Here is a 17,877-nt window from a genome sequence, read left to right as displayed (position 1 = left end):
ATGTATTCATAATTAACACCTGGAGACTGAGAAAAGACCATCAAAATCATGTCAAGACTGAGATAAGACCAAGTCAAAATGAAGTTAAGACTGAGATAAGACCAAGTCAGAAAGATATTGAGACTGAGATAAGACCGAGTCAAAATGATGTTGAGACTGAGATAAGACCAAGTCAGAAAGATATTGAGACTGAGATAAGACCGAGTCAAAATGATGTTGAGACTGAGATAAGACAGAGTCAAAATGATGTTGAGACTGAGATAAGACCAAGTCAGAAAGATATTGAGACTGAGATAAGACCGAGTCAAAATGATGTTGAGACTGAGATAAGACAGAGTCAAAATGATGTTGAGACTGAGATAAGACAGAGTCAAAATGATGTTGAGACTGAGATAAGACCGAGTCAAAATGATGTTGAGACTGAGATAAGACCAAGTCAACATGATGTTGAGACTGAGATAAGACCAAGTCAGAATGATGTTGAGACTGAGATAAGACTGAGTCAACATGATGTTGAGACTGAGATAAGACCAAGTCAGAATGATGTTGAGACTGAGATAAGACTGAGTCAACATGATGTTGAGACTGAGATAAGACAGAGTCAACATGATGTTGAGACTGAGATAAGACCAAGTCAAAATGATGTTGAGACTGAGATAAGACCAAGTCAAAATGATGTTGAGACTGAGATAAGACTGAGTCAACATGATGTTGAGACTGAGATAAGACAGAGTCAACATGATGTTGAGACTGAGATAAGACTGAGTCAACATGATGTTGAGACTGAGATAAGACCAAGTCAGAATGATGTTGAGACTGAGATAAGACTGAGTCAACATGATGTTGAGACTGAGATAAGACCGAGTCAGAATGATGTTGAGACTGAGATAAGACTGAGTCAACATGATGTTGAGACTGAGATAAGACCGAGTCAACATGATGTTGAGACTGAGATAAGGCTGAGTCAAAATGATGTTGAGACTGAGATAAGACCAAGTCAGAATGATGTTGAGACTGAGATAAGACTGAGTCAACATGATGTTGAGACTGAGATAAGACAGAGTCAACATGATGTTGAGACTGAGATAAGACCAAGTCAAAATGATGTTGAGACTGAGATAAGACCAAGTCAGAATGATGTTGAGACTGAGATAAGACCGAGTCAACATGATGTTGAGACTGAGATAGCATCTAGTCAAAATGACAATTGAAGTGATCTATAGACAAGAATAATGATCTTGAGAAAAGACAGAGACTCAATTTATGGTCTTGAGACTAAGACTAGGCTCCACAACAGTACTACCAAACTAGCCTTGAGTATTACAGCACTAGGCATACTCAAAACTTCTCTGAACCATCTCAAACCACATCAAGGTCTTCATTAACACTGCATATGGATGTATTTTAGAGCACAGTATGGCACTTTGAGATATAACAATGAACATAATACTCGAAAATTCAAGTTTTTGTGTCTATTTACAAATAAGATTTGGGTGGCTATTGATTTCTCAGTCTCTAACTATTCCTTTAATTAGACACCCCTAATTTGTAGCTTATCTTTTTCTGTGCTCAATGTGTTCATTCTTTTGTCCTTCATCAATGGTCAGTTTCTGACCACAGAGTAAGCTGGATATTTTGGGTAGTCTGAAAAACCCACAATAAAACATCTCGGTGTCACTGCTGTGAGAATTATCCACCACCCAAATAATATGTGGTCAGCGATGGTCCTATGCTGGTCTCTTTCCATTGATGTGATGGGTAGGGGGCTGATAAACTGTGCTGCACCAGATGGGCTACAGTCTGTAACAGTAAACCTACAAAATGCACCTGTTTCTGATAAAACAGCCAATGACTGTAGCAATGGCAATGTATTTTCCACTATAATGTACTCATATACTGGAATATATAGTCAACATATTACAATATATTCCAGTTTTCACACTGGTAGGCAATCACTATGCATAACAGCAAGCTGTGCATGCAGCTTTTGGTGGGTAGATCTGCTTAGGTGCTGCTATGTGGCTGAAGCGCCCCATTGTGATGGCGTGTGCCAGAAAATGCCCCCCACCAATCCCCCCTTTTTGGGTAAGCAGCGAGCCTGGGCCCTGCCCTGCCTCCTGTGTGCTGGCAGTGCTGGCCGGTGACAGACAATGCAGTGGTCCTGCCATCGCCTCCGCAAGCGCATTTAATTAAATCACAAACACGAGCAGGAGGCCACCACCCGGTTTAATGGAATGGATGGAGTGGGCCAGTACGCCGTTGGCAAACACGGGGAAGCTGGATGGGTCTGAATACCCTTGAAGCTTATTAAAAGTGCCTGGCAACGTTCGCTGCTAAAAACCGAGCCGCCTCGGCGCTGCCAAACGCGCATTCACTTTAATGGTTAAACTGGGAGAGATGGACTGTAACGTTTCTGATGTGTGCTCGGGCGCCTGGCTAACTTCAAACAGATTGTCTGCATCACAGATGTGCACAGGAAACTGCGAGGAACCCAGTGCCTCTTTATTTCAGAGATGTTCTCTGCTTATCTGCATTTGGTTGATGATTAGTGGCAAGCTATCCCTGCAGCATCGCTACCAATAGATCAATATATCAGGAGTTACCAACATAGGCGAGGCTGCCAGTCTGATTTGGAGGCTTATTTGTCTCTGAACACACTGAGAAGCACGGCCAGAGCGGGCAATGCAGCAGTTTGAAAAGGTTCAGCAGCAGCCTGTGTGTGCTTTGGATAAGGCTGAGCTGGTTTGCAATTGAATTATAATTCATAATGTAGTACATTGCTTTAAAAATGTAGCCAGCTGCTGTTTTTCTCGGTCAATAAGACACAATGATAGAGGGTTTGTGGGCTTTGAATCTTTAAACTTTTGAGTTGTGCATTTTCGTTGAATTTGTTTTATGAGTAAAGAAAAAAACTGCTATTTCTAGTCGTTTAAGTCATGGCTGCGCAAGGTCACGTCCATAGCCTAGGTGGTCATTAGTACTGAAGCCCAGAGGGCCAACTCTATGCCCCAGTGACTGACCACTGGGCTCAGCAGTCAGGTATCTGCATGTTTATGAAGCAGGGCACAGAGAAGTGCAGTAACCAGCAGTTAAAGATAGTGTAGCAGGCTACATATGCACCGTTTAGGCCTGTGTGAAGAGGTTCTTCCTCCATTCACTGGAAATATAATTATGAATCTCCTGGTTTCATTCACTGGAGTAGTTTTCAGCATATAGGGAATATTTTTCCACAGTAGTTCTGCTTCCTTCTTTCATGTCCATCTCAGATCAGTAAATACCATAGTAATCTGGATTACTTTTACCCAGTGGTATAATTTGGCTTTTATCTCTTAAGGGTTTTTTGACATCAAGCCCCGCTCACCTTCTCTCGAATGCTCTGTTGATAACTACAGTATATTAAAAGCCTAGACCTCAACATCATTTAATGTGTCTGGGATTATTTGGAGTGTAAGGAAAAAAATTCAACCAATTTCTAAGACTGAACTTTGGATGTGTGAAAGAAAATTCCTGCAGATTTCTTTGATAAACTGAAAGTTCCTGAAAACGCCTGAAACAATTGAGGGGTGCACACAGTAAATACTGCAAAAACAAAAAAACAGACAAAAAAAAACAGTGGATATAAGTTTTTGAGACTATTAACAGCTGACGTATAATAGAAAATAGGTCATATTAATCATAGCATAGCATTAATATTTATTGTATGTTGCTGCTGTCGTACCTCCATTTTTGTCGTTTTCAGTTTTTTTACATAATTTGAAACTATCTGTTGTCCTTTGCATTGTGTCAAAATTTCAGGATGAATAGAAACGAAATAAATATCCCAGAATTACTTACAAAAACGTCTGCTTCCATTGATTTACATTAAAAGTAAAGTAGGTTTTTCACTTCTCCTTTAAAATGACCATTTTGGAGACAACAGTGTTATATAAAGCCCACACCTGACGATATATCATTAAAAAAAATAATAAATAAAAGTGGTAATGCATTGTAATGCATTTTGCACTGAAACCCCCTTATGTGTTTTTTGTTTTTTCCTGAAACTGAAAAATGAATAACTTGTACTTAACAGGCTGTGCTGGCTGCAAAAGTCAAAGACCACCTTTCATTTAATGCAGTCAAAACAGACGTCATTTTTCAATATCAGGTATCAAGTCACATATCCTCTACAGATAAAACACTTCTGAGTTAAGGCACAATTAATGTTTTCTTGCTGAAAGGAACTTATTGTGACTGTATCTATTTAGATGTAAGTAAGCATCTACAGTAGGCCATCCAAATAAAGTATTTGAAAGAATAACAGCTGGCGTATAATAGAAAATAGGTGGTATGAATCATAACATAGCATTGATATTTCTTGCATGTGTAAAGCCCACACTCAACAATATATCATACACAAATCTTAAAAGAGGTCTGCAATACATTTTGGACCAAAACACTTCGATTTTTCTGTTTTTTTCCCTGATATTGAAAAATAAATAACTTGCACTTAATGGCTATTTTGACCAAGAATTAAATGAAAGGTGGTGTTTGACTTTTGCACAGTACTGATGTTTCAATGGTGCTTTACACAAGCCCTCACTTTTCTTACATACTGCTTTTAAATTGTTCTCTACCTAAGGTGCAGGTACATGCGTTCATTACATAAGGTGCCATACTGTTAGTAGGGGGGCAACCTGTGCACCTGAGGCAATTATTTCTATGGGACTTATCCAGCGAGGTTGCTCTGAGACTGAGTCATGTACTGACACTTTCCTGTAGATTACTGGACTATAGAAAGTATGTCTGTGTGTTTTAAATGTGTGCTTTGTAGGCCACTTTACTGATAATATCCCCCCTCACCCCAAATAATACAGGTGCTGCAGCTTAGACCTACTTTGTGTTCTATTTTTAGTTTATATGCTTGTTTTTAAAACATAAACATAAATAAAAAGCACATATTTCATAACGCCAAGATTGAAAACTACTTCACATGGCGTTTTAACAGATGGTACAGCAAACGTGCATTCATGAGCTTCTTCTGGTGTAGGTTTATGGTGTCTTGCATGGTAATAGTGCCCTTCACTGGAGAAACGTCAGACTGTACTCAAGAGAGTGATTTCCAAAGCCATGCCTGTGTTCTTCATCAAAAAACAAGCTGTGTTCCATCATTATAGCAGATTTACTTTGGAATTCAGCTATAGATGCTTTTGGAAACACCTTGTAGTGCTATATTTTTTATAACTTATAATTTATCTAAACCATCAGCGCACTTTAGCAGAATAAAAAGGCTGCAAAGTTTTCTGAAACATAAACATTGTGTATATATAATTTAATACTGTTTACCCAGCCAAAAAAAGTAATGTAGTGCTCTCTAGTTCTTCTTATCAAACATCATCATCATCAGGTTGCTTGTCAAACATCGACAATATTCGATTACACTGTCCAAGCCTGGTAGTTTGCCACCGCTTTATCTATTGTACTGCAGTTTCACCCAGAACTACAGCTTAAGAACTAGAATTTGAGCCTGACTTATAACTAGGAATTATTATAAATAAACTGGATTGAACAGGATTGAACAGAATTGTGGTACTGTCACATGATCCAGCACTAACAATTTAATCTGGAATATGTCTAACAGCTGGATATGAATAATACCTAATGGGGACTAACAAGTCAATTTTTCTTTTTAATAATAAATCCTACAAAAATTCTTTAAGAAAATGTATTAACTACTCAAAAATGTATACCATGTCTAACATTTCACACACACACAAATTCAACACTCCAGACCCATATCATCATACAATTTTAATGTTTTCATCACATGAGAACACAAAAAAAAGAGGTCTAGCAAATTCAGACCCCGGTTAATATTTGTATATAACATTTTTCTCCCCCATTAACACCAGAAGTTGTCACCCTTGGTAAAAGTTTTGATTCCCCAAAGTCTTGTGGCTGAGTCGGTAGTCACTTGTCGAACGCCTTTTCGAACATGAACATCCATGAAAGTATGGCGTGTTACAAAAGTGCATTTCAGGATTCAATGAATGCAAAACTGGTACATACCAGAGATCCATGAGTATACTGTACATATTAGCATGTCTCACAGCATCTATAGAGCAATAGCATAGCAACAGAAATGACTCGGGTTGGCTCGCTTGTGAACCAGGGGGCAGGTACAGTTTTTCTTTTCTTTTTTTTTGGGAGGGGGGGGGCAGAACCTCACGAGAGGGCCGTGAAATGATGATAGCAGCCAGAACGAAGCCGAAACAGGGAATGAATTAATCCCCCCATCGCGCATCGCTCTGAACAAAGAGGCAAAGAAAGGAAGGTTCCAGTCATATCCAGACTCCTGCGAGGGGTAAACATTAATAACAGAAATGTACAAGTCGCTTCAGTCGAGCATTTTCTCATACAGCTTTAAGGGGAATGGGTCACTTGCCAACACGAAGAGTTGAGCTTGTTTTAATACTTTCCTTTTACATGAGAAACTGTATTTTTTATTTTTTTGCATATATCAAGTATCGCTTTTGTCCTTTTACTGTTTAGTCTCTGTAAGCTTAGCTTCATGATCCACGATGGCTCCACCTCCTTCAACTGAGGTGTGTAGCTTTCCGTAAAAGCAGTTTACGGACGTACGGACGCGCAGGCCATGCTGGTGATCAAGCAGTCCATCCCACGGGCCGTGAGGATGCATCACACGCGTCCGGACTCATGTCGGCTGCCCTCGCCTTTAAAAAATGTCCTTCTGAGGCTGAAGGTCTCTGGCTGTTGACTCGTCCGTTTATAACGGTTTAGACAAATCGGAATACTTTTTTTTTCTCCTCAACAAACAGTATGTACAATGGCAACCGCAAGAACGCATAAGAGCCGACGAACAGTAACACAGAAAGAACAGTATTTACAAATAGGTTGGTTGGATATTAAACATCAATTGACAAAGATCTTTTCTCTCATTGGCCTTCTGCTCTCGCTCTGTAACTTTTTTTTTCATTTTTAAACTTTTGTAACTGAAATGAAAAGTTCAGTGCAAAAATTGACAAAAAAGCACAATGATTGGTTGAATCGTCAGGTCCAGAGGCCTCTTGATGCGACTCTTCTTCTTCTTCTTCATGGAGACTCAGGGTTTCTTAGCTGCTGTGCTGGCTCAGAGTGTGGTTCTAAAACAACAGAAGAAACATTCAGTGTCATTCAACTATTCAAATGTTGCTCTAACTGTTCTCAATATACAGATTTGACCCTGGTTAGCTACAAACACCCCAAATGTTAATAAGTTGGTGTAATCCAAATGAATTTCACCATAATAATAGGTGAAAATCAGTTGATAATCAGCAGTGTAAGTGTTAGTTTTAGGGTTGATGCTTAGTTAATGGTGGAAGTCAGTGTTCGGTTTAGGGGAAAGTCAAGTTTGAATGAACAGCTATGCAAATTAATTGATATGCAAAAGTTTTGAGCACTGGTCAAATATGTTTTGTTGATTTCCTATGTCAAAATAAGTCACATCCTCTATAGAAAACATACTTATACATGTTTTAAAGCTGCTGAAATGAACATATTGTGACTATCTATTTATATGTAAGTCAGCTTCTACAGTAGGCCATCAAAATAAGTTGCTACATAGTTCTGATAATTAGGACACTTTTCACAAGTAAAATAGTGAAAGCTTTGTTCTTTTATATGGTTAACAAATCAAAAAGTTGCATATATTAATATCATGCTCTCTTAAAAATGCCTGTTGCTCTCTACATTGTGTGTACATTTCATGAAGGGCCAACAGAAACAGCCCAAAATGTCTGGGAAAAAAATAGTTGCACTGGCTTACATTAAAAGTAAAGCATGTTTTTCCTTTTCCTGTAAAGGTTTCACAGTGATCAGTATATATATATATATATATATATACTATATATCTGCACCAAACTGAATGGCACCTATTAACCTAAGACCTATTAACCACAAATGTTTATACTGAAGATAGCTGATATAATGAAAAGATATGTTTGTCCAAAATGAACATGAGAACTTTTCCATTTTTGCAACAAACAAGCGATCTGCACTTTATTATTTCAATCGCGCTTAATCTACGCTGCAAGTTTATGAGGTGAAAAATGTTTTTCAGGTAGGTGCTCTGTTTGAACGCTGCTGCTACACCTCCACCAGTAATTATGCATGGCTCACTGTGCTGAACAGCCAGCTGTCTCTTACTTTCAGTGTATCACTTTATTTGTTTTCATTTTATTTAAACGGGCAACACTGTTTTTGTACACAAATTTAAAATGCCAGTTTGTCCCATCAAAGTAAATGATGTTATATTCTTACTTCTGTGGCTAACAGACAGTCCTGGAAAGTGGGATAGAATGTGAGCTTCGGGATTTAAAAAAAGGCTACAGGCAAAAAAATTGCCCATCGGCTGATTCGGATATAAAAAACTTGGAATCGGAATCGGCCATAATAATTCATGATTAGTGCATTCCTCGTATCAAGTTGCACTTAAGGAGAAATATCTACAGCCCACAATGCAACAGTGTTTTCATTGTAACATTTGTGCTATGATACAACTGGGCAATCAACCAGACCCTCTAATCAAACACCACGATACAGAATGTGTAAGTTCATGTGCTGGACTTGTCTGTCATTTCTATTATCTAAATCCAATTAGCAGAGAATAGAGTCAAATTTGCATGGAGATCAATAGCTGGGGGCCCAGTGCGGCAGTGGGCATGGTAAAGAACGCTGCGGCACCGAGTGACATGCCAGCACTGCCTCACACACACACACACACACACACACACACCCCGACATCTCAATCCAAAGGCGCACACCCAGGGATCAATGGCTGTGGCCATGACAACCAGCCAGTAGCCTGTCTTGTGTGAGCAGAACGAGGTGAATAATATCACCATTACCCTTTAGCTTCCTGTCTTCTGCAGCCCTTTTGGAGCGACTGATAATTACGGTTAATTACCGCATTAACGTACAGTAATAAATGCTGATAAGGACGCAGATACATCGCAAAAGCTCAAGGCGATTCCCTATGCACCTTTACTAAAGCTCGAAATGAGATGACAGTAATAAACAACAGCATGTGTTAAATATAATCCAAGTCTTCATTATAATAGAGGATTCAGGGCTAAACCTGTATCAGTGGATAAAACTGCCTGACATTCTGCCTTCGCTTCTCCGGTGTGTTTTTCAGCGATTCCTCTCTCCTTCAAGCTCTCCATTTCAGTAAATACATATGCGACACATCACGTATTAATATGCATGTTCAATTCACGGGCAAAAGAAGTGATGCGAAAAACAAAAGCAACCTTCAGATCCATCAGCGGAGGTGACTGCATACAAATTACGACTATTTTGTTTGTAGAAGCATCGCCCTCGCTCCTACTTGGAACTACCCAGGCATGAAATCAAAAGGTTAGGGGAAAAACAAAAGGTGAGAAACGCTGCATGTTGAGTAGAACCTGTGAGGAGATGATCTTCTGAGATAACGCGCTGATGAAGTGAACACACAGACACACACACTCACATGCAGAATGGATGAAAAGCTTGAAATCCAAAAATTAAACAGACATTTTCCTTTCTGGAAACGTGGTCTGTGTTTGGTTAACTCTATACTATTGTATAAAGCTTCTTTTAGTGTCATTTACTGTAATAAAACTTATTACTGTCATTTTTCTGTGCTATTTAAATGTAATTAGATAATCATATAGTTATTGCATAATATTACATAGTGATTACATGTATCATCTCTGTCAGAACAATACCTGTTAGTTATTCATTTTTAGCCACCTGAAGACATCAGCTGCTGTTTACAATGTGTCAAAACTTTATTATGATGCACCAAAAGTAATGGTCAAAAATCATGTAAAATATTGTTGCATTAACTTAAAGTGAATCTCAAGAATGTTTCCCTTGAGATAACTATGAATAGCTAATTGATCAAAGAAGCACTCTGTATATTTGAGGCACTATAGATATTTATTTATTTAAGTTCATGGTCAGTGCTGTACGGCTTTCTCAATTAATATACAATTTTCTACAATTAAAAATAACAATTTTTACAGCAACATTACCACAACTTATTTTATGCCTATAGAATATTAGCATCATATCAGAATCATGAATCTGCTAATACATACATAATGTGTGTGTGTGTGTGTGTGTGTGTGTGTGTGATCTCACATCTCATACACAACTGATTTAACTCACCTGTTAATTGCCAGGTTTACTGAATATGCTTAACATATTTGAGTATCTGAACTAAAATATTTTGATATCTGAATATGCTTATTATTTATTTATGATGCTTTTCCACAACTCCAAAGTTCAGTCTTAGAAGTTGGTTTAGCATTTTCTCCTTCTCACAGTCCAAAGAATCTCAAACACATTCAGTGATGTTGCGCTCTGGACTCTGGGGTGATCAGTCCATTGTCCATTTAGAACACCAGTAGCTTCTTTGTTTAATGTGTCCATCTCCTTTTCTCAGCAAGAGCTTCTTGACAGCTACACATCTTTTCAGACTCATAGTCGTCTTCTCACAGTGGAAGAATGGACAGAAACACCTGTGGATGCTTTCAGATCTGAAAGAACTTTTCTCCTCTCTCTCAAAGACGAAAGCTTTAAGCGCTGTTTGTCTGATGGGGCAGTTTTGGTGTCTACCATCTCTTGCTTGGTTGTCAGGAGTTCAAAAACCTTTTAAAAACTCCTGTTTTTTTTTAACTTATTTTTCTTTGAGTTTCCTCTTTTATTTAATGGAAATTTTGACTGCAAATTAAATAAATGAACAGTGGGAGTTTTGAACAATTATGTGTATATATATATATTAGTTATAAATATATTTTTTATTGTAAAATCGTATTGTCTCAATACTGCTGAGCACTAGCTGTGCATGGACCAAAATCACAGGTACACCTGTGCACCAAGCAATGCACACTCACTCACTCACACACACACACACACACACACACACACACACACACACACACACACACACACACACACACACACACACACACACAGTGTGGAACGGTGGGCAGTGGCAGGGGAGCTGTGCCATACGGAGGTTCTTTAAAGGGGAGTGTGGAACTGGTGGTCCCTGGTGGGCAGAATCCAGGTCATCTTTTGAAGTGGCTGCTAATCCCTTTAATGCAAACTACATGCCCCACTTGCTGTGCTGGCTTTAAAACACGGCCTCGGACTCACTGAACTGGCCTGGACTGAACACACCTGTCACATGCTTCCCTCATTAGCAGACCTCCACTAACCACAGCGCCTCATACTCATACTCCTTAGAGCACATAAGACCCTTTAGCTCTTCACATCAACCAGCAGAAGGTAAGAAGCTGCTATGCACAACACAAACACTGAAACACTGAGGAGGCTGCAATCTATTAACCCTTAGACGTCAATAACAAAGCACTTTTCTTTTTACTATAAGATCACTGAAATAAGTTTTTCTGACAAAAAGATTCTAAGCTTTTTTCTTAGTTTTATTTTAGAGACAAAACAAAACATTTTGCCATGTTTGACAATGAAACAAGCAATGGATGCCCATCGCAACGGCCATTTCATGATTTTGAATCCAAATGAACTTGAAATGATAACACAGCACTGTTTAATGTAAACACTTTCACACTGTAAGTACTTTTTCATCACCAAATTACCACCGCAAGTTTTATTTAGCACCAATCTAATGGTACCCCTCCTCTTGCGCTACTGCTCCCTACATAGAATTTAAATACTGGATCCTGCAATCCAACGATGCAAAATATAGCTAAGAAATTGTGATTTCAGTCACACCCACACTCGATAAATAATGCACTGTTTAGCTGCAGAGGCTAGAATTTCTAAACGTTTATATTTAGAACACTATTTAGGGAAAAGGGAGCCGTTTGGGATTCAGCCTTCAGTTTGAAGCTACTTCTGACTGAAATACTGAAGCTTGTGAGTAACGTTTTTAGACTTTTATTCGCAGTTTCACAGCATATTATAATGTAAGTGCTTTAATTCAAGCCTGTGATATTAATGAATAATGATTAATGTTAGCTAGCTGACCAGCCTGGTTCTAGTTAAGAACATAAGTCACCAGCCCCTCAGTTTAAACAAAAAACCGGGTTCTTACTTCATCTATATACTCGGTTAGGTGTGTGTATAACGTGGATTTTACAACGGCTTCAAACGCAGCTCAGCCAATCAAATTTTAGACTATCTGTTTTATACAGCAAAATAAAACACAGAAACTACTACAAGTTATTTCGTAACTACTATGAGACTGTGAGTTATGCGGTTGTGCGACTGATGAACTGAAGTGTGGATCTTCTCAGCTTAAGGGAGGTTAAGAAGCCTTTAAGCCTAAACAGGTTGGCTTTGGACACAGGTTTAATGCTTTTGTCATTTCACACATCTGCAGCAAACTGCGCTGCTTTCTCCTCGGTGGTCTCTGAAGCTTTGGGCCTGAGGCGTGATCCCCATCATTCATCCCCAAATCCACCCTGTGCTCCTCTCTCCCTGCTGCTGTAACAAAAGCTTCACTCGACTCTCAGCCGACCTGATTAAGCGGGACAGGCAGGGTAACAGGCAGCCTGATGTTCGGGGGTGGGGTCAGAGGCGGCCTTCTCCCCGGACAGCCTCCTCCGCAACCCCCCCCAAACACCTCCTCCTATTTCAACTCCTCCCTTGGTGGCTCTGATGCAGCAAAGCCGCAGCTTCTTTAACGAATGCGGGCCATTACCCATCAGCCCCAGCGGCATGGGGATGTCAAATGGCAGGATATTGACATGGAGCTCCACAAAGTGACTGAAAGAGAGAGAGATAGAGAGGGGGAGCGAGAGAGAGAGAGAGAGAGAGAGGGAGGAGAGAGAGAGAGAGAGAGACAGAAGAAGGAAGATGAAGAGGGAAAGAGAATTAGGTAAGAGACATGGAGAAAGACAGAGAAAAAGAAAAAGTGTGAGCAATTAGAGAGGGGAGAGAGAGAAAGAAAAAAAGAAAGAAAGAAAAAAAGAAAGAAAGAAAGAGAAAGAAAAGACACAAAGTGAGACTGATGAAGAAAAAGAGAAAAAGAGAAGTAGAGACAGAAAAAAGAGGCAAAAAAGGTGGAGAGACGGAAAGAGAGAAAGAATAAGATTATAAACAAAAGAAAAAAGAAAAGAAGACAGAGAAGAGTGAGAGAAAGGGAGAAAAAGAAAGTAAGTCAGAAAGAAAAAGCGAGGGAGGAAAATGAGCGGGGAGAATGAAAATGAGAGAGAGAGAAACAAAGACAAAGATTAACAGAGATATAAAGAGAAAAAGAAAAGGTGAGTGAGAGACAGAAAGATAAAAAGGGACAGAGAATGAAACAAAGGAAAGGAGAAGAAGAAGGAGACAGAGAGAGACAGAGAGAGAGAGAGAGGGGTGGTGGATATCTCAGAGTGTAGGTATTTGTTGGTGTGCGGGGGCGTTGGTGCAGTCAGAAGTGCTCTGGGAGCCCAGAGGGACGAGGCTCTTTGGATATAATGTAGGGCTCGTAACAGCTATTAAAGGGGAAAATAAAGCCTCGTGGGGCAGCTGTGGGTTCGACACAAGGCACAGTCTACCTCTTCCCTTAAACATGCCTTCACTCTCACTCTCTCTCTCTCTCTGTCTCAAGGCATTCTCAAGGACAGCGTTAAATGACTTCGGCGGCAGCCATGCAGGCTGGAGAAAAGGAAAAAAAACAGGGAAGAGAGGAAGAATGAAAAGACAAAAGGGAAAAAGACAAGAAAGCTCGCCTTTGTGACTGAGGCTACCCAGCGTGTACAGTCAGAGAAGACTGCAGCTCTAGCTGCAAGCGTCTCAATTATTATCCGTATTAAAATCTGAATAGTAAAGCACTCGCTACATTTATTCCATCAGCTGATCTCATGATGAATACATGTCCGCCGTGTAAGCACAGAGGATTCAATTCAGAAGAACGTAATATTGCACCCGCTCCAAATTACCATCTACAGAGACACGGCGCAGCCTAGAGAAGGAAACAAATCAATGCCACAGTGAGAGGGATAACACAATGAACACAGATTACACGCCACACGTTTGCGTCTAACGCACAGTGCAGTTTCCACAGGCACTCCGCACGATGCTCTATATCAAACATCACGCTTTGTATTTTATATTAAAAACACGCAAAACTTTACACATTTTTCTTGTTCTGAAGACTTTTTGTGAGTGTAAAATGGTGATACAATTGCAGTGGGCTGTAACATGGTGGGCCTTTTATGGAAAAGGATTATTTTTCCAGAATGCACCACTTGACAAACACAAAAGGTCTTCAGAACAAATCTGTGTAAAACATGCAACTTTACACAAATGTGTTCTGAAGACTTTGTGCTTGTAAAATGGTGATACAATGGCCTGATTGGCCCTTTATGGAAAACAATGAGTTTTTCAGAATGCACCACTTTAGAAACACAAAAGGCCTTTGTTTGCGTAAGCATGTTTTTAATATGAAATGTAAGGCATTTGTTTAATATAAAGCATCAGCCTGAGTGGATTCCAGCCTGTGGAAATGTTACACGTTATCTATTAAAAAACATGCAAAACTTTAAACCTAAACTTTACACAGACTTGTTCTGAAGACCGTCTGTGAGTGTAAAGTGGTGATATGATTGCAGTGAGCTGTAACACGGCCTGGTGGGCCTATTATGGAGAAGGATCATTTTTCCAGAATGCACCACTTCCAGGCCACGGTAACTGTCACAGAATTGGCTCCTCAATGGTGTAACCATCTAAGGACTATCGCAGCTGATGTTGGCCAGCTAGCAGTTAGTGGTGATGTTATTCTGGGCTACAGAGCTCCAAAGCACATATCGAGAATGGTGAGCACTTTCAGCTGAAGCTGGTATCGATACTTCTGTTGTCTTCCTGAAATTACGTAATTGATGATGACATGAAGCCTAATTTAGGGAACTGCACCATCTGACCATGTACAACCCTAATCACTCTCAAAGCCCCGTTCACCGTATAGTTAACGGACACTGTCACTGTCCAACTGAAGCACATTATCCGTCCTCATGTTTACATCTTACAGCACTGATTACATCAACAGATTAAAAATACAGTCTTAAAAATGATGGCTCTTCAGGGGTTCTTAAGTAAAGAAAATGGTTCTATATAGAACCTTAAACACTCAAAAACCCTCCTGGTTCTTTGCATCATGAACGCATTCTTCAGACAGATGGAGAATGTGCTGAAGATGGTTCTATATAGAACCTTTTTGAAAAGGGTTCTATATAGCACCCAAAAGGCGGCTTCTATTGTTACAAGCTTAACATCAAAACAATAGCAGAAAAGGGTTCCTTGCATGGTGAAAGGGTTCTTCAGATTGATGGAGAATGGGCTGTATAAGGTTCTATATAGAATTGTTTGAAAATAGTTTTATATAGCACCTACAGGGTTCTTCTTTCGTTACAATCTTAACATCATAACAACAGCAAAACCTTTTTGGGTGCTACATAGAACCCTTTTCAAAAAAGCTCAACATAGAACCATGAACACTCAAAGAACCCTTTGCATGATAGAACGGTTCTTTGCATTATGAAAGGATTCCTCAGATTAATGGAGAAGGTGCTGTAGATTGTTCTAAAGAACCTTTTTGAAAAGAGTTCTGTATAGCACCCAAAAGGGTTCTTCTATTGTTACAAGCTTCATATTATAACAACAGCAAAACCATTTTGGGTGTTATACAGAACCCTTCTTGACCCTAAGTGTTCATGGTTCTATGTAGAACCATTTTCTTTTCTAAAGAACCATTTGCAGAAACAATCGCTCTGAATGACCATTTACATCTCAACAATTAAGTAGAAATTTTGAAAGGCTGGTGAAATTTACTTTCAAATTCAACACGATACAGGAGGCACTGTCGGTTCCAGATTACAACACACTAAGATGTTAAGTTTTCATCATATCGACTACCTTTGAAACAAGTCGACTAAAGGCATCACTAACATCAAAAATCACCAGGAAGGTGTTTCAGTGTTTTGTTCACATCTCCTCGCTGCTTTCTGAGAGCCTTTTCCCCCAAACTTCACTCGTTCCTGCTCTCCCCTCCGATCTTTTATCCCATGCTGTTCCTCCGATGCGCTGAGCAGTGGTGGCCGGCCAAACCTAAGCAGTCAATTCTCCACTAAATTAAGTTTACTCTGATCGATAGAACACCCCTCCCAACTCTCTCTCTCTCACACACACTCACTCCTGATGCGGCCCGAGTCTAGCTGTGCTCTTCGCTCTCTTCTCCTCTCCACTCTTCGTCAGCCAGTGCTTGGTGTGCTGCCACGGCGACTAGCCCTTGCCTTTCATGCCATTACATCATCTTGCGGCAGGATCCCCCAGGACTCTCTCGTTCGGGGGCTGAGGCTGGGGGTAGAGGGTTCAGTTTGAGGGGGGTGGGGAGGGTGAGCTGTTGTGGGGCAAAGCCTAGCAGGGGTCCGGCAAGGCCCATGCAAACAGGTGCAACATGTCTAGAAAGGGTTACACTTTTGGCTTAGCAGTAAGGAAACGGAGGGTGAGAGAGTAATGGAGAGAAAGAGAGAGAGAGAGAGAGAGAGAGAGAGAGAGAGAGAGAGAGAGAGGCGCTGCAGGGCAGGAAAGACGCTGTTGATTTATTAAGGAATCATTGGTTTTGGCGGCTCCCATTTCTCTGGCGCTTATCGATACAGTCGGCCGATGGATTGGCCGGCTGGGTTTGTAGGACGCGGTGAGAGGCGCACGTTTGCTTTTTCTCGGCTGGGGAGAAGCCCGAAATGAGCTAAGGGGTTTCCGTTAAGTTGTTAAAAACTGTTGGCCAAGCTAAAATGGGGATTACATTATAGTGTAAGAGCTCCTTGGTCTTGGCCAGGTGCTTTATAGCCTGGATCGATATAAAAAAAAGCGACAAAAAAAAAAAAAAAGTAAGAGAACTTCCTCCATTACATTACAAGTTCTCCTTTATCTTTGGTGTGGAAGAAAAAATCCCCCACAGCAACAGCTAGTAATAGACAACAGCCCTGTTAGCTGCACTGAGCAAGGTATGCTAGCAAGCATCGCTACTGTACATGATACTGCACTCAATAAAGGCTAGAGAGCAGCAGACTGACCACACAAAAACATGTCTGGATGTCTGGTCCATTTGGCAGGCCCTTGTCTCGCTGCTGTGTTTGGGTTTGTGACAACACAGAGCCTTTTTCTGTACTCACAGTGAGGTATTGCAGTACATCCCCCTCATCAGTGTCCTCTAAATGTACACAAAGAAACACATATAGCACAAAACTAGCGCTTTAGCATGTTACAGCTCTACTGTACTTTAAGAGGCAGGAGAAAACGTGCCCATTCTGAGCTGTGTTCCTCAGCTGCCTGAGTCATGCGCCCTTCCCCTGAAGGCTTTTAGAGGGCTTTCTTGTGTTGCCTGAGCCTCGGGAGTGGCCAGAGTGAGGCCTCTTAGCACAGTGCCTCAGGGGGCCCTGAGAATGGGGGAAAGGAGGCGGGAAACAGCTGCAGGAAGATTGAGAAGAACAGCACTTAGACAAGGAGACGGCATTACAGAACAGAGACCACTGAAAGCACAGTTCATGGCAGCTATAGGCTTACTAATGATGCAAGCATGTCTAAAAACCTAAAAAGAGCACTGCACCTTCAGCCCAGTGTTGGGTTTGCACAAAAAGTGATAACAGCCAGGCAGCTATGGGCTAACTAATGAGCACAGGGACTGTTTGGGTGTCAACATGTTCAAAAACCACCAGTCTATATTGTTGTCTTTTCCCAAAAAGAGACAACTAGGCTAGTTAACCATGCTAGATAAACCTACATCTAGCACACAGAACATGTGGATGCCAGCATGTCCTAAAATTCAGTTCAGCAGTGTACCTCACCATAAAAACTCAAACCACTGTGGCATTTTGGCCAAAAAGA

The 17,877-nt window shown here is 40.4% G+C and overlaps 1 protein-coding gene across 12 annotated transcripts in view; it reads right to left on the bottom strand.

The window, feature by feature from the left end:
- Positions 1-5,769: 5,769 nt before the first annotated feature.
- LOC108436881 (zinc finger protein 521) overlaps positions 5,770-17,877 on the bottom strand; it is a 198,844-nt gene continuing 186,736 nt past the window's right edge. For all 12 annotated transcript variants that reach the window (XM_037547194.1, XM_037547188.1, XM_037547198.1 and 9 more), the window contains one exon: positions 5,770-7,139. In XM_037547194.1, the coding sequence (XP_037403091.1) occupies positions 7,110-7,139 (30 nt within the window). In that variant the 3' untranslated portion in view covers positions 5,770-7,109. The remainder of the gene's footprint in view (positions 7,140-17,877) is intronic.

Source organism: Pygocentrus nattereri, chromosome 2 (genome assembly GCF_015220715.1).
Source record: "Pygocentrus nattereri isolate fPygNat1 chromosome 2, fPygNat1.pri, whole genome shotgun sequence".
Lineage (NCBI taxonomy): Eukaryota > Metazoa > Chordata > Actinopteri > Characiformes > Serrasalmidae > Pygocentrus > Pygocentrus nattereri.
Note: the sequence above shows the minus strand (reverse complement) of the source record. Positions and strands in the feature narration are given on the sequence as shown.